Source organism: Herpailurus yagouaroundi, unplaced genomic scaffold (genome assembly GCF_014898765.1).
Source record: "Herpailurus yagouaroundi ecotype Mexico unplaced genomic scaffold, PumYag 139, whole genome shotgun sequence".
In the NCBI taxonomy this organism is placed as follows: Eukaryota; Metazoa; Chordata; class Mammalia; order Carnivora; family Felidae; genus Herpailurus; species Herpailurus yagouaroundi.
In genome coordinates this window covers 36540794-36561552 of record NW_024412394.1, presented here as the reverse complement: position 1 = coordinate 36561552, position 20759 = coordinate 36540794, and the positions used below count along the sequence as shown (strand labels likewise).

Here is a 20759-nt window from a genome sequence, read left to right as displayed (position 1 = left end):
AAATAATATGGAAGAGAATAGGTAACTCAAGATTTTGAGCTGATTAGTGATATAAAATAATTAGATAATTCTAAAATATGTGGTTTTTGTGTAAAAGTAGTAAGTTCTGTAACTGATTATTTCTATAATCAAAATTAATGAATATAATTCCATTAATTCTGTAAAATCTATTAATACTACAATATAGTTTATTTCAAAATGTGTCAGACTGAAATTTTTTAGAAAATACTAAATATAAAGATAGTTTTAATAAGTAAAGGTCACTTTCTGTATATTTGTAAATATGGTTGAGTAAATGCATATAACATAGATAATTAGGCATTTGTCCTAATTTGGGAATACCCAAATGCTGTACATCCTACAAAAGATATAAAAAAGTCCAGGGAAATAAGACACCAACACATGCTACAGTCAAATATAAATGCTGTGTATGGTTAAGGCCATGTATGATAAAATTTAAAACATCACCACCTTACTTCCTGTGCTTTGGGAGCTATTGTCTGGAATTTTTTATTAATGCATCATCTAAATTGACATTGTCAAATCAATATCGGATGCACCATCCCAAAGAGCCTTAAGATTTTATAGAGAAAAATTCACATGTGGTATAGAGTTGTATGGAGTCACAATTTAGTTTGGGAAGCCCATGTGTCTTAGTTATGTTGTATAGCAGGTAAAAACTTAAATTTGCAATTGTTGGGCAATTTTCCCTCTACGCTTTTAGGTTCTTGGCTGATATACTCCTATAACAAAAAGACAAATTAATAGGAAAAAAAACAAACAGAAGTTTAGTAACATGTGTACCTTTTCTATACATGGGAGAGAAAGTCTCAAGCCATCACCTTAATATGTCATCAGCTAAAAACAAAAGAAGATTTGGGGGTGGAGGTTACCTCCTGGGAGGTTACCAGGAAAAGCACCGTGAATAAGGGTAAAGTGTGCAGATTTAAGTCCTTACTTTCTCTACTGAGAAGATTTTCTAGGAATTTAGTCATTCTTCTCTTCTTGGTACAGACAGGGAGACACCCTTACAAATGGAGATTTCCCTTATCAATTTAATGTTTCTTACAAAAGGGTAACTTCTCAGTTTTCAGAGCTTCACCTGTGTCTAACATTTCTTAAATAATTGATATGCCAAAGAAGCGTATTTTGTTCCCCTTCAAAACTTTCTATTCATTATCTCTCTCTCTCTTTTTTTTTTTTGGCTGGGAGATTAAGTCAGTCCTCTCTGCCCACAAACTGTGGTGAAGCTAGTAGGTCTGCGCCGAAGTGCTCTGGCTTCCATTACAAAGAGACATCTATTCTTTCTTCACCAGGAAACACAAAAGATGCTCTAAAATTTCAAGAACCAATCACTGAGTGAATCAGAAAGTAGCGTGCCAGTGTTAAGAACCATTTCTTCAGTTTATATTGTTCAAATTCAGGGTGCTTTAGAAAGTACACACACACACACACACACACACACACACACACACACACACACCAGGGTCCATTTGGTTATAAGAGTTCAGTTCAAAAAAGGAGCATGAATGTAGATTTCAAGATTTGTTGGGAGAATTGAATATGCACTATCTGAAAGGAAACATCACACTATATTTATTTTTCTATTATAAACTAGTGTTTTGAAAAGCTTTCCTTGGTTTCTTAAGTATGGTTGGGTTCATAAAGGAAATTAACTTTCAGAAAACAGGTCTCTATTTTATCTGGAATGAGTAATGAAAATCCTGCTGCTTAGCTGTTTAAGGGAAGGACTATTTATACTATGAGTTTTAAATAAGTGCATGTGCTAAGCTACTATATTTGAGGGTTTAGGCAAATTTTGTAGTACAGCCCCCTGGATATTAGAGCTCTCTTTCCTGCACTTTGAGTCCTAGGCTTTGAGTTCATTTTGTTTGTTTGTAACATACCTGTCGGTCAAGTTCTTTTGCTCAGAGACTGACAGAGAATCTGGAAAGCATTCATAATGGAAACACCCGAATGTGCTACCCACGGGAGTAGTTACCTGCTGCTTTATCTTTTTTCTTTATTTTACCTAAAAAATTTTATTTTTTTATTTTGAAATTGATCTGTTTTCTCCAATTCTTTGTGCTCTTATTCTTATTACTATAAATGGCACAAAAAAGAACAAAACAAAACAAACCCCTGATTTTGAAAAAGAGGTTATGGAAAAACAAAATTCCATATCACTAAAAACAACACCACCCTCTTCCCTTTGAATTTCCCTTTTCCTCTCTCCATTTTAAGTTCCCTCCACCCCATGTGGATTTTTCTGTACATTGTGACATCCAGCTGGTTCCTGGCAGGGTTTGATGTTTGAATTTTCTGATAGACTTAATTTAGAATCACTTTTTATTTTATTTTATTTTCCCCCCAAACCACTATCTATCTATCTATCTATCTATCTATCTATCTATCTATTTACTTATATATTTTTAATATATAAATCCAAGTTAGTTAACATATGGTATAATAACATCTGTTGTTGCCTGTGCCACTAATTTTAGCCATAGAATCACTTTTTTAAAAATTCATGTTTTATTTTATAACACCTTTTGATTCAGAGAACTATTGCAAACATAATACTGAGGGTTCCAATATATCCCACAACCAGTTTTCTCTGTAGTTAACATCTCACTAGTATGGTATATTTATTACAATTTATGAACCAATATTGATACATTATTATTTTTTGATACGTTATTATTGACTAAAACCCATGCTTTATTCATTTTCCTCAGTTTTTCTTGATAATGTCTTTTTTCTGTTCCAGAGTCCCACCTAGGGTGCCATATTGCATTTAGCTGTCATGTGTCCTTAGGTTTCTGTTGGCTGTGACAGTTTTTCAGATTTTCTCTGTGTGTGTGTATTTTTTTAAAGTAGGCTCCATACCCTATGTGGGGCTCGACTCACGACCCTATCAAGAGTTGCATGCTCTACCAACTGAGACAGCCAGGTACCCCAGACTTGCTGTGTTTTTGATGACCTCGATCGTTTTAAAGATTACTGCTCAGCAGTTTTGTAGAATGTCTTTCAATTGGGGTCTGCCTGATGTTTTTCTCATTGACTTGGGTAATGTTTCTGGGGAGGAAGACCACAATGGTAAATTACCATTTTTATCCATCATATCAAAGATATATACTATCAATATGACTTAGCACCCTTGATGTTGACCTTAACTGCTTGGCTTGAGATGTTTGTCAGGTTAGAATCACATTTTCACTTTTTCCTGAAGACTATCAAAGCCTTTTCCTGATGATTTTAATGACATTCATTAAAGCTATAAGGAAGCTAACTGGGACTGATCTTTTGGTTTTTACTTATTAGTGATGTTATGAAGCTGCTAAAATTTTCTAAGTAGTTAGACAAAAATAATTTCACTGGTAGTAAAAACATCTTCTCTTTTTTCATGTGCTGTAGGTGGGAATGAGATCCCGAAACCAGGGTGGTGAAAGTTCATCCAATGGGCATCTCTCCTGCCCCAAGTCCTCTATTATCAGCAATGCTGATGATAAAAGTTTCTCAGAAGATGCAAAAAAGAAGAATAAATCAAACAGAAAGGAGGATGATGTCATGGCCTCAGGAACTGTCAAACGACACCTAAAACCATCTGGAGAAAGCGAGCGAAAGAATAAGAAATCCTTGGAGTTATCCAAAGAAGACCTTATACAGCTACTCAGCATAATGGAAGGAGAGTTGCAGGTAGAGTCAAATTTTCTCAACTATGAGTCTCTAGTTCCTAAGCTATAAAAGTGAGAGACTATGAATCCATCTCCCTCACTGGACTGTGAACTTCATAGGGAAAGGGGCTATGTTTTTCTTATTAATTTCAAAATCCCTGCCACAAGTTTTTACCAAATAAATATTTGTGGAATGAACGAATGAATGAATCAATGAATAGATGTCGATTCCAACTTCCAGCTTCTCTAGCAGCAGACAATTTCTTCATAATATGATGAACACAGGATCCTGTCCTTAGTAACCAGTGAGGTTATCTAATTTAGCCGTTGACTGTGGTTGAAAACTATAGAAAAGTCATGATTATTAGAGGGCGGAGTTTAGATCAATGATTACTTTTGCTTTTTTCTAAAAGGCAGATTAAAAGGGAGATAAAGAGATACAGGCAAAGGGAGAAGGAGAAAGAGAGTGAAAGAAAAAGCTTTGTTTAAACCAGCCTTACTCTTTTTTATTTTTTCGTAACTTTCAGGTTTAATTTGCTACACCGTCACAGGAGTTGAGATGCACACAAATGAGCAGAGCGTGGTATTGTGAACATGTAATAGTTTCACAAAGCGCTTTAAAGTCTATTATCTCATTTGATTTCAACAAAAATGTGGGTATTATTATCTATATTTTATGAGGAGGAAGTTGAGGCCCAGAAGGGTTAATGGTTTGTCCAGATCTCATCTTAGTCCTCCTGATTCTGGTCCAGTGCTCTTTCCACTGCCATCCTCACCACGCTTCTGTAGCTGCTATAAACCAGGTCCCCCTTAAATGTATGCTTTTAGGGATCCAAGAGAGAGTTGGGATTCTTTTGAGTTTCTGAGCTCTGGACAGTTGTGTTTCTCAAAATGGGGGGAAAACTTTTTTTTTTTTTTGGAGGAGAAAATGACTTAAGAGTGAAGTTGCTGTTTTCCTTTTCGTTTTTTTTTAGACGCTTAGCCTGTATGAGCCTTGAGGGGAATGCTAACAATTGCATGAGATGAAACCTTTGTTTGGTGCTATTTGCATCAGGGATATTATTTGCAACTTACTAAACTAGGGTGGGCTAACCTATCTGTTCCTGTTCTCATCTGTGTGTGCACACAGATAAGGAAACCCCTGGGGAAAAGAGAAATAGAAAACATACAAAACTCAAATTTTAAACAAAGACACAAACACAATTGAACTTATCATTTATGGGCTGAGAAAAATCACATTTACATTTCACCGGGAAAGATGAGATTTTCCAGAATACCACCATTATTAGAAATAGCTTCACCACTCCCAGAAAGATGATTGTTTTGTCTATTAACATTTATTGTGTAAGGAGGCAGAATATATTAGTCTAACTTTTTAAGCTGCCCTCGATCGACAGATATTGACCTGAGTGAAAGGTACAATAGTTGTCTTGGAAATTTTCACAATGCAATGTCATCAGCTCCCTTCTTGCCAAGCATGGTGACTTGTTTGAAACCTGTGGCTCTTCCAGATTCTAATTTCTATAGAAGGCTGTTATAGTGAACTCTGGAAGGTATTTAAGATTCCTGTGGCTTTTATACTCATGGTGTTGCCAGATATGGTTTCAGAGCCTAAGCATGCAAAATATAAGCCCACATACCCAAAACATTAAGGAAATTAGCCAGAAGGTGCCAAAGAAATACATTTTGCTTTCCATTTAACTTTATAAATACTGGATACTTTACCTTACATAATAGATCTATTCCTGAACAGCAAGAAATAAGTAAAAAGTGTAAGATATATGTGGAGGAGGCAGTGAAAGAAAAGAGAAATGAAGGACCTGGTATTTTGAGAAATTTCATGGTGAATTCATTTGCAAAGCAAATAATCTATCCCCCTATATATTTCTATGCACACACATATATATGTAAGTGTATGTACTTGTAAATGCAGATTTTGAAATATTAGGTTTGTTTAAAATGAGAGTGTTCCTGTATTTAGAGCTGTAGATCTATGTTCTTGTAGTAGAAACCTGCCCTTTATTAGCATTGTCATGTGAGAGGGCGTGTGTGCTGTAGCTAAGAGTGGAAGGCAGTTGGCATTAGCAAATATGAGCGGGCTGGTGCAAATGTGGCAGCTGTGTGCCAGGTTTGCCAGACTAGAGATAAGAAAAAAATCTATGTAAAGTTCTGGTGCTGTGAATAGAGGCAGGGATATGCCTTGAGAGGTAAGTTACCTTCAGCTCAGGCCTCTATGCCATTCAGCTTGAACATTTAGCGAGTTGTCTTCCAGACCTTCAAAAGGCCACCCGTTACTCTCCCTTTATGGAATGGCTGGAATTACTGTTCCAAGATTATATAAGATATTGGGGCCAATAGGCACCTTTGAGGAGTCTATTTACCTCATTTATATTAAAAATGTGAAACTGATACTCTGACAAATTATGTGACTTTCTCAAAGTTGCACAGCAATTTAGTTAACATTTGCTTATTTCCAAATTCCTTGTCTCTCAGTTCAATCTTTATTTTATCATTATATTATTTACACTTGGGGATGTTCAAGGGTAAGATACAAGACCTTTATATTTATTCTTCATCTTGAGAATTTTTTTCAAGTAGTCTTCCAGTGTGAACTCCAGGGCCCAAACCATTTTTTATGTAAGAGAAATTGAGGATGGTTTCTTTCACATCCAGGTGGTAGAGTATGATCTGAGCCTTGAAGTTTGGTGTGATCTGGATCTTGAGAAAAATGGCAAAGGGCAAGGGTGCCACATGGCCATGGTCTGGGCCCTACACAACTTTGGGAGGCTTCACATTCACTAGGAGGGCTGTGCAGCAGCTTAGCCTTGGAGAGACTGGAACTATTTGTCAAAAGAAGTAGAGTGACACACAGAAAAAAAGGGCTTGTAACATTAGGGAGATAGACCAAGATCAAGTCTGCCTTTAGGAGAAGTACCTTGGAAGTGACTTGGGGACAAGGAGGAGATGGCAATTCACTCTTGTATTCATCTCTTGTATTCTCTCCATCTTGATATCCAGGGTTTTGGACATTATAAACAATTAGGTGTGTTTTCTGGTACCAGTGGTCTGCTGTCTTTGGAATCTGTTGTGTGATCTATGGGAATTTGTTTAGCCAACATTAAAACAGGATGACCTTTATTGTTAGCATTGGCTCTTTGAAAAATTTGCAAATTTGCTGTTTTCTTTGCCAGTCCAGGTATCCAGTGAACTCTTGCAGTGCACTCTTGATGTGTATTAGAAATGGAGTTGCCCTTTTCAGGGATTTTGGCATTTTAAGGAGTCTTATCTAGAACTGGTGATGCCATGACCCATGTTTTGGAGAGGTACATCTTCCAGGCTTTTCAAGCCCCACCTTAGCAGATGCAAGCCTGTCATTTCAGCACAATAACTGGCCAATATTGCCTGCATAGAAGTAGCTGGGAATGGTTTCCATTATTACTCTTCTCTCACTGACTACTTCCAATAACAAGTACTTTCTAATAAATTGGAACATTTTTACTCTCTGGGTGAAAAACTGGTTACATATTTTCCAGACTAAACTGAAAATAATGAAATAGTATACCCAGGCTATCACTTGGGCACTATGATTAATTTCCTCTTGTATTTGTCCAAAAACAGCACTTTAAAGAAGCCAGTTGAATTGGCTGTACTAAAAACGACAAAAGTTCAAAGGAAATGCTACTCACATCAAAAAGCCATAACACAGAAAACTTTGGCAGAAGGTTATTCTTGTAAAATGATTCAAAAATAGGATACTAATTAAATCTTTTCTTGATGCAAGAAACATTTAGCTATTTTATATAGTAAATTTCCTTGATGTATCCACTTGAATACATTTTAGAAAAACAACCTCTGAAAAGTTTTCATCATTTTTCCCTTTGTTCTTATAGTTAGTTCTCTTTTACCTATGCAAAAGGAGGCTCGGGGAAATCTAGATAACACAACTAGATAATGCACCACCATTCCATTTGGCTTTGGTGTTTGCCAGGCTGAGTCAAGAGACAGAATCATCTGCACTTTAAAAAATCTACCTTTGTCCCATGTGACTGGCAGAAGAAGGTGTTATATTTCAAATATACTTACAAAATAGAGAATATGCCTGTGAATTACTAGAAGTTTTCTCTATTCTCTCCTTTTGGAGTTCCTAATCATTTTCTTTAATATTGTTGATTAGTTTTTCTTTACCTTTCTACCACCTACTGGAGATGAGCCCTGTACCTGTTCTTCTTTATTACTAAGAGAGTTCATTTATTCTTAGGGCATCATTTCATTAATTCTAAATTGATTTTACAATATTTAAGAAATATCACTGTTCTAGAGATCTGAGTAATGCAAAGATGATGAATAATAATATGTGAAGCTAAAATATGATGAGCTCCTACTATGTGCCAAGCATGGTTTTAGGCACTGGGTACTATAGCCATCATGAAGAAAGAGCTCCTGACCTGGTAGTATAAATGAGAATATGTAGGAATGAACATTCTGTAGGATAATTACAATGAAAATTATAGGAGTACAAAGGAGCTAAAGAAAAATCTCAGGAGATGAATGAAAGCTTTGCTAAAGAATTGGACCATGAAGAATTGGTAGGCTTGGACAGGTAGAGATGAGTAGGGACCAACATGAACAAATTCAAACACAGAATGGGCAGGAAAGTATGGGTTATGTTCATCAGTAAATTGTCTTCCTTCAGTGGAGAAGTGTTTGGTGGAGGTAAAATTACACCTGAATTTGTATACTATAAATAAGACATCTGAATAAAAACAATAGAAGGATGGGGCACCTGGGTGGCTCAGTCAGTTGAGCATCCAACTTCAGCTCAGGTAATGATCTTGTGGTTCATGAGTTCAACCCTACATCTGGCTTGCTACTATCAACTTGGAGCCTGCTTTGGATCCTCTGTCCAACCCCCATCCCCTGCCTTTCCCCCATATGACCTCTCTCTATCTCTGTCTTTCTCTCTCTCTCAAAAATAAATAAACATTAAAAAACCCAGTCAGAAGGAGTGAGGATCCCAGGAAAGTGGAGTGATGCGGAAGTCAAGGGAGTCAAGGTTAAAGAAGAGAGAGATTATGTCAGTCAAATCAGCAGAAAATTCAGTTGTATATGACTGAAGGGTGTTCTTTGGGTTTGTGGATCTGGAGATTATAGGGAGCATTTGCCAGAGCAGTTTTAGTGAGTTTAAATCTATTTTCAGTGGTTTGAGAAATGAAGGGAAGTTAAACAAATAGAATAACATGTTCTGTTGAAAACCTAAGAATTTAGAAAATCTTTTGTTTTTATTTTTGGTAACAGTTCATCAGAATTTTGTGGGGTTTTTTTTGGACATAGTCAAAAAAGTGAAATCCCCCCCCCTTTTTTTGGCATACCTGTAAATTATTTATCTGACACAGAGTAAGACCTTTAGTGTATATTGTTGACCTCCTGCTTTGAAATCACTATGTTGCTTTTCTCTACTTTCAGCTTTAAGTGAAACATAAGGTTATTAAAAAGTAGGGGAGGCTAGAACAGTATGAATGCCAAGTCTTATGGGGGAGTATTGTAGAATCCCAAAGTTTTGGTAGTTGATCTTATTAGTGTTGACTTTGGGTCTCAGTTTACTGTCTGTATAAGACATATACTTCCTCCTTTCTGGAGTTGTTGTGATTACTATACTCAGTGAATATAGATGTTCATGAGTGGATAACTTTGGATAAGAAAGTAGAAGAAAGACAGGATAGTAGCTAGTGGGAAACTCAGATCAGTGGAGGGTTTCTAATGATGAAAGAGAGTATGTGTTAACGGGTTAAAGGATATTAAGACCAGAAAGGAGCGAGGTCAATGATATAGGAAAGAACAAGGATTTTTGATGAAGCAGAGTCTTGGAGGAAGCAGGAGGGAGGGAATAAAAGGTATGGTTTGGGTGTTGATCTTGGGTTTGCCTTTGAAAAAGAGGGACTACCTTTATCTTCTGTGACAGAGGGAGGAGAAAGAATGAATGGGGATGAAGATAATATTTGTAGTGGAGGGGTGAGCAGTTGAGGGAGCTCTCCTGAAAGCCTCAACTTTCTCAGCAAAGAAAAGACAAAGTTATGTTCTGCTGAAAATGGGGAGAGCTGGGCCAAGTGGCAGTCTTAAGGATAATTACAGAAATGCCGAATCACTGCTAAGGGGAATGTTAGAGGAAGGTGATTGTGGACAGATAGGAGCATTGATAGGTGAAGTTTAGGATTTAGGCAGCAGAATCCATGTGTTTGCAGTGGCATTTTTTTTAATGTTTATTTTTGAGAGAGGGAGAGACAGAGAGAGAGAGAGAGAGAGAGAGAGAGAGAGAGAGAGAATGAGCAGGGGAGGGGCAAGGAGAGAGGGAGACAGAGAATCCAAAGCAGGCTCCACACCACCAGTGCAAAGCCCGACATGGGGCTCAAACCCATGAACCATGAGATCATGACCTAAGCCGAAATCAGATGCTTAACCAACTGAACCACCCAGGCTCCCCCACTGGTTTGTTTAGAAGCTGGAGTGTAAAAGGAGAGATATATTTTATAGCACTGGATCTAGGGTTGCAGTCATCTGAGTAGGTATAGTGGAAAGAAAAAGGTAGAAGAAAGTAATATGTGTTGGTGAGACGGTGCCCAGCAAGGAAGAGATAAGGGGAGGAACGAGCTTGGGAGGCCAAGCATGAGAGGGCTGGAAAGACATGAAGTTGGGCCATTTGCACTTAAGTTTTCTGTGTTGTGCAGTGTTACCTAACATATGGGCCTGGGAGTGGAAGTGTAGGCAATCAGAATTCATGAGACAAGGAATAGTAGAGTTAGGACATTAGCTAAATCTCCCCCATGAATGTTGAAATCTCCAAGGCTGACGGTAGGATTTGGGATGAAGAACATGTCTGTATCACAATAAATACAGAGAGTTGGGGGCTGAGTGTCAGCATATAGCTGCTGCCAACCTACATTTTCTCAAGTGTTTCTCTGATCATGTCATTCTGTTGCTTAGGAATTTACAAGAGGTCTCTAGACTCTTTCAGATTTATGTCTACATTGCTCAGACTGGCCTACAGAAGCTATTTATTAAGTGACTCCCCCTTAGCTATTGCCATTCATTTTTGATATTCCCTAACATGACCATTCCTATCCAATCAGGCAGTCTCTACATTCTTCCCCAACCTGACATATACACATGCACAGAGAATCTCAAACATTATCCCCATCCCAGTGTTTTTTTTTTTTCCCCTTATGTTTCTTTATATTTCTCCTACCTTGAGAGTACTTACAAGACAAATATTGGGGCTCTTTAGGAAGATTCAGTATATGTATTTGTCCTTGTTCCATCCATACCTCCCTCATGTACTAGTCAATATGTCTTTTCTCTCTTTTTTTTTTTTTTAATAAAGACTTTATTTTTTAAGAGCAGTTTTAGGATCACAGCAAAATTGAGAGGAAGGTACAGAGATTTCCCATATACCCTCTACCCCCATGCGTGTACAGTCTCACCATTATCAACATCCCTTACCAGAGTGGTACATTTGTTACAACTGATGAACCTACATTGACATATCATTCTCACCCAAAATCCATAGTTTACATTAGGGTTCACTCTTGGTGTTGTGTGTTCTATGGGTTTGGACAAATGTGTGCTGACACGTACCCACTATTGTAGTATTATATAGATTATTTTCACTGCCCTAAAAATCCTCTGTGGTCTGCCTATTCATTCCTCCTCCAACCCCCCACCATATTTCTTTTAGGGACCACCACAGGCTTATCTCCTTTGTCTTTTTCCTGTCCTGAAATCTCACGTTATTCTGGTATAAGCGTAAATCATAGCATCCCATATATACACATTCCCTGAGTGTTTTATGTATTTACTTATCTCTATTGTCTGAAATAACTTGAGAGAAAGTGTTGTGTCTCTGCTTCTTTTGTATGCCTCATTATACCTAGAAAAGGGCTAGGCATATCATTGGTTAGTTTATTGGTAAGTGCTAATTAATCTTGGAATGTCTTAATACCTATACCTTAATACCTATGAGGCAGCCATAAGATTAATTTTTTTAATGTCTAAAAAAGACTTAGAACTATATAGAGAAAGTATAAGTATCACAGTATAAATAATGCTATTGAATTAAGAGGAATGGTCCCAAATATTTACAATTTAAATCCTACTACAATACTATGATTCTGCTTTTCTGTCATCTTTAACAAGAGATGTCATAACTCCATTGGGGATGGTGATAACCAGTTCAGATGGAATTACCTAGTGCCACCAAGCACAATAGGTTTATCCTACGGGGGTACCATTTATCACTTTTTTCTTTGGAGATGGCTTTTCTTTTCCTAAGTGAGCTCCATTTGTCACATGGTAAGGCCTTCTGTGGAATCTCTGTGCCTCTAAAGAATGAGGCTTTTAGTTACTCTGCATGGCTTTTTAAATTGATGACTCACCTGCACTTAATACACTCCATCTTTAGAATCTTAGGCTGAGGTCACCCTGAGCGAGGCTGCCCAGTGAAACCTCACACCACCAAAATGGTCAGCATGCTGAGAATGGTATGTCTTTGCTAAGTTTAGGAGGCAGCAAAGAAGACAGGTTGCTTTCTGATTAAAATCAAGACCAGATCTCATTCTTTGTTGAATATGATGCCTCAGAATCTCATGTGTCCAGTAGTATTGTCAGTATTTTGGCAGAGACCACTGGCGTCTGATTTTCATTGTTGAGGCAGAATATTTTTAGTTCTTCTAATAGAATCACAAAGTCGATTTCTCTATGGTGAGAATAGCGTACTCATTGGCACTATGGGGGAAAACCTTGGTTTTACTGAGAAATGTATAAAAATATATTAATATATAATAGAGAAAGTGTCCCATAAATAAATCTATTTACTATTTTATGAAACTCTAAATATGGGAAAATACTATAGAGGTACTATGTAAAATATGGAAATTCCCCCCCTAAATGGCTCTAGTTTATATTTTTCTCAATGAAAATGACCTAAATATTCAATTTATTTATGTAAATATTTCCTAATTATTTGGGCATGTGGTCTTATTACATGGAGCCTTTTAAAAGTAAAATTAGAGTTTATACAGATAACCATTATGAGAAATATATGTTAAATGGAGTAGGATTTGAGGCATAATGAATTTGTGATTCTAGGACTTCTAGGAAAGTTGTCAGGTAGAATACTGCCAGGGATGAAGATCTTAACTCAGGACGAGAGGTAAGATCTAGAGCTGTGGGTCTAAAGGAATTTTCTATGCAGAAGGAAATGTTCTGTATCTGTGTTTTACTGTATAGTAGACACTAGCCACGTGTGGCTTGTAAGCACTTGAAATATGGCCACTTTGGCTGACGAACTGAATTTTAAATTATATTTAATAATAATTTAAATTTAGATAGCCACATGTAGCTACCGTATCAATAGCACGGATATAGAGGAACAGACATGGCACTCATCTGAGGAGACTAGGAATAGAGAATAAAAGAAAAAAGTCAAGTCCAAACACAGAGAACACCTGGTGGTAAAGGTGGGGAAAGAGAAAAGAACTGGCCAAAGAGGAGTAGAGGACAAAGGGAAAGGGAAAGGAAGACAGATGAGAACCACAATGTACCATGGATGCAATGGAATAGAGAATCTCAATAAGAAGACATTTATAGTTCTCAGGGCTGCTGAAAAGCTGGAGGATGAAAACTGAGAACAGGCCATTTATTGAGTTGGCATTTGAAAGGTACAGTTTCAAAGGAATGGTGAGTGTTGATATCAGATTGCTGATGTCCAGAAGTGCTTGGGCAACTCTGCTCTTGAGACGTTTGTGGATACAGAATGATGGCAGGGCTGGATTTGAGGGAATAGTAAGGGGTGGGGAAGGCTTTTGTTTAGTTGTGTTTTATTTTTGGAAGGAGACACTTAAACAGGTTTATCAATGTTAGATACACACTTCTTTCATAATTCCCGTCCTATCCTTGTTCCCTTTATCCCCCCACAGACATTTTGATCTTCGATTTTACTTAGGAAATTAGGTCTTCTCAACATCTTTCCATCCCCAAAGTTTTTATCAAAGCCAATTCTGTTGACTTGACCCTACCCCCTTCCCAGACTAAGATGCATATGCTTTACCTTTCCTCCTCTCATCCCCAGTCTCTTTCTCTCCTCTCCCTACTAGCTCTTCTATGGTCTTTATCACCAGCTTGTAGGAGGCCTGGAAACCTTCCACATAAAAAAATTGAGACTGATCAAAGCTCCTGGGGCTCTTTAGACAGGGAATTATTGTCAGCAAGGTCTCCGTCCCCCAGGGATCTGGACATGGCATATATAGGACCTCTTTTTAAAAATCTTCTGACTCCATACCTACTCCCCTTCTCTCCCTCTGCCCTATTCAGGTACCTATATTCTTACAGAGGTAAATTTATCATCATTTTCTATCTCGTTTGACTACTTGAAGCAAAACTCCTCAAAAAACTTGTCTATGTTTTTCTTTTTAAGAACTATTTACGTTACAAATTCCTAGAGGACAGACTTTATCTCTGAAACACTTGATAAGTGCTTTTTTGGAAATTATTTTGTAGTTCCAGTTGGTTAATAAAATGTTTTTTTTTTTTTAATAAAACAAAAAAGTGGATTGCCACTTTAATTGTTTCTAAAGGTACTGCACGTTAAAAATGTAGATTGACCTTCAGGATAGTGACCAAGAGTGAAGCTGTTTCAAGGAAACATCAGGTGACAGTGAAAATTTTGACTTTATTTTCTACCTGCCATGGTATTTTACCCCCTGCATGACTTCATGTATTTTCTCATTGGAGGTGTTAAGCCAGTATTAGTGGCAGAACTCTCTCTCAACCAGGGACCAGATTGTGCCCTACCCTGAAAACACTGTCATCATAATCTCTTTATTGTTGAGTGAAATGATAAGATAGATGTCTGGAGTTTCCTTTAAAATTTCCTCTAAAATTTCCAGCCTCTCCTCCCCACAAAAAGTATGTGAGGAGGTATGTAGGTGGTTCATTATACTTGTTTGTTCACTTGGGTTTATGTTTAAAACTCTCCAATAATTCAAAGTTAAAAAAACAAATAAATGACAATGAAATCGCAAAGGAAAAATAATTACGTCTATATTGCCCATGTGTCCTTCCTGTGCTACCTACTATATACCAGCATCTTCATTATTTTATTTAATGATCACAATAGCCCTAAAAAGTTAGATGAGTGAATAGAAGCTTAGATGGTTTAAGTGAACTCCCTCAAGAATGCCCTAGTAAGATGTACTATACCTTGCTGACTCCAAAGCCTGTGCCTATTGTATGCCAGAAAAATAATATACTACTATTGTTTTTGTAATTCAAATGGAAGAGCAAACTTGCTGGAAAGAGAAACCTAATCTACAGATAAGAAGAAGTGTCTATTATTTGCCAACAAACTTTTTCCATACAAAACAATAAATTTTGAAATATACAACTTGGGATAACTTTTTGGTCTCTAAATCACAAATTGATGGTTGGGTTCCTTTTAGTAGACTGCCTCATCTCTTTGCCTGCATCTTGCTTTCTTTTCATGCTTCTCAGTAGGATTATAACAAACTGAACCATAGAATCACTTGTAATGAATCCAGTTGTGACTAACGCAAATGCCATTGCTTAATGGGTGATTGAAAACATTGAAAAGCAAAGAAAAATCTTCACTTTAAGTTAGGTGTATTTTTCTGATTTACACTGTTAAACCACATAAAACATTTTTATAGTTGTTAAATGTTTTTAAAAAATGTTTTATTAAAAAAACATTTTATTTATTTTTAAGAGAGAGAGAGAGAAACAGAACATGAGCAGGGGAGGGGCAGAGAGAGAGGGAGACACAGAATCTGAAGGAGGCTCCAGGCTCTGAGCTGTCAGTGCAGAACCCAACACAGAACTTGAACTCCCAAAAGGTGGGACTCAAACTCATGAACCATGAGACTGTGACCTCAGCTGAAGTCAGATGCTTAACCAACAGAGCCACTCAGGTGCCCCTAGTTATTAAGTGTTTCTAAGAGTAGAGGTGCCTGGGTGGCTTAGTTGGTTGAGCAACCGACTCTTGATTTCAGCCTAGGTCATGATCTCACGGTTTGTGGGAACAAGCCCCACATCAGGCTCTGCACTGATATCATGGAGGCTATTTGGGGTTCTCTCTGTCTCTCTCACACTGCCCCTCCCCCATGCATGCTGTCTCTCTCTCTTTCTCTCTCTTTCCCGAATAATAAATAAATTTTTAAAAATTAATGTTTTTAAGAGTAAAGTACAGGGGCACCTGGGTGGCTCTGTCAGTTGAGCGTCTGACTTTAGCTCAGGTCATGATCTCATGGTTCGTGAGTTTGGGCCCCATATTGGGCTTGCTGCTGTCTGCACAGAGCCTGCTTCAGATCCTCTGTCTCCCTCTCTTTCTGCCCCTCCCCTGCTCATGCTCTCTCTCTAAAAAATAAACATTAACAACAAAAACGAAAAAGACTAAAATATAGAACTGCATATCTAGACCATGGTGAGTTTAAATTGATGGTATCCAAGTTACTGAGATGTTTCTGTATAAGCACTGCTTATAACTGCTAACAACTTGACGTTGTTTTTAAATTCCAGAGATAGCTTTTACCTCTTTTTTATTTCCTTCTCTCTTTTGAGCAGTTCCAGGGACACTCCTCAAAGTCACCGGGCAAAGACTTTGTAGATAAAGAATGGCCCTTTTTTTGGCACTTCCCCATGATCTTCCTTTGTTTCAGCCCCAGTGGTCTTTAGGAGACCTTTCCATATACAGTGGTGATGAAGGGCTTGTTCTGAATCTCTTGTGACCTGAGGCATCCTTAGGTTTGCCAGGTAAGGTTAAGAGTGCAGACAAAGTGTGGAGTATTTTTCTTTGCAAAGGTAATCGGCCCACGTGAGATTTGAAATTTGGCTTCATAAGCATCATGTCAACTAGTCACAGACTAGCCTCGAAACACATGATGGGCTCAGAGACTCACATCACATGGTTGTCAACAGAAAAATACTTTTATCCAAACTGTCTGTATTTAAAAGAGAAAGCAGGGTGCTGATGAAAAATTTTGAAATCATTTCCCTGTGATATTAGTGCATAACTGAAAGAAAGTATATAAACTGATTCAAAAAGAGCATTGTCACTTGGTCTTTTCAGCTAACACATAATTCTATCTGTGGATATGGTCTTGTGCTTCGACAATGTATACATTTGTATTGGCAGGAAAGAACTTTTATTGACCTTTGAATAGTAGCCATTAATCTCTAACAATACTTACTCCCACATTAAGCATTTCCTGATCAAGGGTCTGAAAGGAAACAAAAAACAATGTGCGCAAATTTTAGCCGACTCTGCTCTACTCCTGCCTTTTAAAAGTTATAATAATAAAAGCACATTTGCAGGTCCATGGCTCTGTGGGGAATAGCTAATTTGTGAGGAAAACCAGCAATAAACCAGGGGTTTGTATGTTCCTAAGCAAATGCAAAAAATGGTCTGATGGGCTCAAAACCAACTTGTACCAATGAAAATGAGTGTCCCTTGAACAGTGGTGTTACTGTTTCTGAACCTTAAATGGATCTTTCCTGAGATGGCATATTGTAGTACCTGTCAATTTGGACTAGTGAAAAAAATTTCGTATGTGATAAAAATATATACTATATGTGATAAATGCTATATATTAGTGTGCACATTTGGCTGTATATATAATTTTTTAATTAACAATTTTTTTTCTTAACCTCAAAGCAATGTGTAAAGTGAACTATGTTCTGAAACCACCAAAATGCACGTATCTTGTTTTTTTTAATGGAATGTTAATTCCTGGTGCGGCGTTTACTAAAGACAGTCATTTGAGTGCACAGTTGAGTACACAGCTTGAGCCTTGAGTGTTTGTTTTCTTTGCAATATCTGACTTGTTTATAGGTGCATGTGGCGTAACATGTCACCTTGAAGTGCCAGGTATGCTGACTGCAAAATACCTGGGCAAAGACATTTCCTGGAAAAAAAAACAAACTTACACATCCTGACAGGGAGACACTTCCAGGGTCACTGAAGAGTTGCACACAGGAAACTCTAACCTTTGCACTTCCTTTCTTTCTCTTTGGAGCTATAATTGCTCAAGTGGGAAGGGATATTGGGTAAGGATATTTACCTTCTTCACCTGTGAGGCAACATGCAGGTGGATAAGATCCCATTTCCCTCTGAGGTTCACTGTCACACACAATGATCACACATACCACACTTTTATCTATGTGCAGTGAAGAGTGGATCAACAATCTGGTCATTCTTATTGATTATCTACCACCATATGATAGTTGATTCAACTGACCAAGGAATAATTGAAAGTAGTTATGGAATGCTGACTAGGTAGTGGAGGGAATGCGAGGGGAAAGAATAAGCATAGGGTCCCTGACCTCAAATAACTGGAGAGACATGATCTCCACTGTCCTTGCTTCACTTCAGACACGCTCACTACCTTTCACATGGTTTGTTGCCGTAGCCTCCTAACTGATTTTCCCTTCCTGTGGTCTTGTCACCCATCATTCTCCGTATCACAGCCAGAGTCTGCTTTTTAAAATACAAATCAATCAAGTCTTTCCTCTGCTTAAAATATTGAGAGGCTCCCTATTGCTCTGAGAGGCTTTCATGGACTGGCACCTATTCACCACTCCAGCCTCATCTTTCACTGCATGCCTCCCATCTGTGGTCCCACCATACTGACATGTCTGTAGCTTTTGAACGTTTCCTGTGTTAAATAGTGTTGAGAGTCTCCTCTTTCATTGTGTATTATGCAGATGATCTGAAGGAAAAGGCACTAATATTTCACATGTTTCAAACTGATGAAAGCCATACATTGATTCTATTCATTGATTTTTGTACTACTTTATTTTTAATGCCATTTCCACATCAAGTGAGGGTCATTAGGCAAGGAAAGCAATTCTCCATACAAATACCTACTATTAGGCTAATGCTTAAAAGCTATTCCATTACTTGTTATAACTTGCTCACATGTTTTTTCAAGGGCTTTATGGGAGAGGACTTCTGTTCTGTCCAGGTGTTCAGAGATTTTTGTATTTTGATAGAGTGTCATTCTTGTATCTCTTCCAAAGTGGTGGAGTCTTATTGTAATTACATGTTCAGGAATCATGTTGTAATTTATAAGTGTATGGATGGAGTCATGCTCTGATTTAGTAAATCCAAAAATCAGGCCAAACATAAATAATTCTAGGGGTAACTTTATATATTTAAAAAATTGATGTTAAAAATAATTTTTGTGTGATTTAAAACAATTTTATTATCTGTCCTTTTTTTGTTGAGGTATAATTGTCATATAACATAGGTAATTTCAGGTGTAGAACATAATGATTTTATATTCATAGGTATTATAAGTGATCATCACAATAAGTCTAGTTAACTTAGAATATTTTATTAAAAAAATTTTTTTTAACGTTTATTTATTTTTGAGACAGAGAGAGACAGAGCATGAATGGGGGAGGGACAGAGAGAGAGGGAGACACAGAATCGGAAACAGGCTCCAGGCTCTGAGCCATCAGCCCAGAGCCTGACGCAGGGCTCGAACTCACGGACCGCGAGATCGTGACCTGGCTGAAGTCGGACGCCCAACCGACTGAGCCACCCAGGCACCCCTTAGAATATTTTATTTAAACATTTGAATGAATAATTTACAAATGTGGTTGAAGAGCTAGAAAAAGGTATAATGTACACAAGTATATATATTTTCTTTTTTTATGTACAAATGGAAGATACTATGTACACTGTTCTGTAACTGACCCTTGACAGATATCAAATATGACTTGGAAATCTTTTCCTATTAGAACATATGGAGATTTTACATTCTTTTTAATGACTGTGGAGGGTACAGTAGGTAGTTGGGTATGTGGCTTAGTGCAGTCCCCTGTTGGTGGGCATTTAAACTATACCCAGTCTTTTGCTATGGCAATCAATGCTGCATGAATATGCTACACACACATCTTATCACACATGTAAGAGTATTTCTCTTGGTCATAGTCCCCAACAGTCGGAACTGCTGAGTCAAAAGATATATACGTCTGTGGTAGATTTTGTTTAATTGCCTAGGTCTGTTTTCTCACACTTTTGCCAACACAGTGTATTAACATGCTGCTGATTGGGTGTTTTACTTCCTTTGCCAGTCCAAAAGGTGAAATGGGTATCTCCTTGTAGTTTTAAGTTACATTTCTCTTCTGATTGAGGTTGAGTATCTTTTCAAATGTTTTTTAGAGGTATTTGTATATCCTTTTCTGTGACTAGTCTGTTTCTAGCCTTTGCCTGTTTTGGCTGTTGTACTGTTGGTCTTTTATTGATTAATAAGAGCTTTTGATATAGTAAGGGAATTAGTTTTTTATCTGTGATATGAGCTGTAAATGAAGTATTTTTCCCACCCCATTATTTTTATTTTGACTTTGCTTTTGGCATTTCTTGCTATGCAGAATTTCTTGTTACTATTATTAGTCAGACATCAATCTTTTATGGCTTCTGATTTGGATCAAATTTAGAAAGCCCTTCCCACTTTTAGATTATGAAAACTTTCTTTCAAATTTTCTTCTGGTCCTTTTTTTTTTTCCTTCCCATTTTCGCATTATTTTACCCATCTAGAATTCATCTTTGTTTATTTTTTTTTCAGTATCAGTAAAACATCTTTATCATACTTCATTTTTGAAACAGCTTACTTTTTTTATTTTAAATGAATAAATTTATTTTATTTTATTTTTTAATTTATTATTTCTTTAAATTTATATCCAAATTAGTTATCATATAGTGCAACAATGATTTCAGGAGTAGATTCCTTAGTGCCCCTTACCCATTTAGCCCATCCCCCCTCCCACAACCCCTCTAGTAACCCTCAGTTTGTTCTCCACATTTATGGGTCTCTTATGTTTTGTCTCCCTCCCTGTTTTTATATCATTTTTGTTTCCCTTCCATTATGTTCACCTGTTTTGTCTCTTAAAGTCCTCATATGAGTGAAGTCATATGATTTGTGTCTTTGTCTGACTAATTTCACTTAGCATAATACCCTCCAGTTCCATCCATGTAGTTGCAAATGGCAAGATTTTATTCTTTTTGATTGCCAA

The 20759-nt window shown here is 37.3% G+C and overlaps 1 protein-coding gene across 2 annotated transcripts in view; it reads left to right on the top strand.

Annotated features, from left to right (window-relative positions):
* The window catches only part of FILIP1 (filamin A interacting protein 1), a 190009-nt gene that overhangs the window by 77251 nt on the left and 91999 nt on the right, over positions 1-20759 (top strand). For both annotated transcript variants that reach the window (XM_040473975.1, XM_040473976.1), the window contains exon 2: positions 3418-3699. In XM_040473975.1, the coding sequence (XP_040329909.1) occupies positions 3424-3699 (276 nt within the window). In that variant the 5' untranslated portion in view covers positions 3418-3423. The remainder of the gene's footprint in view (positions 1-3417; positions 3700-20759) is intronic.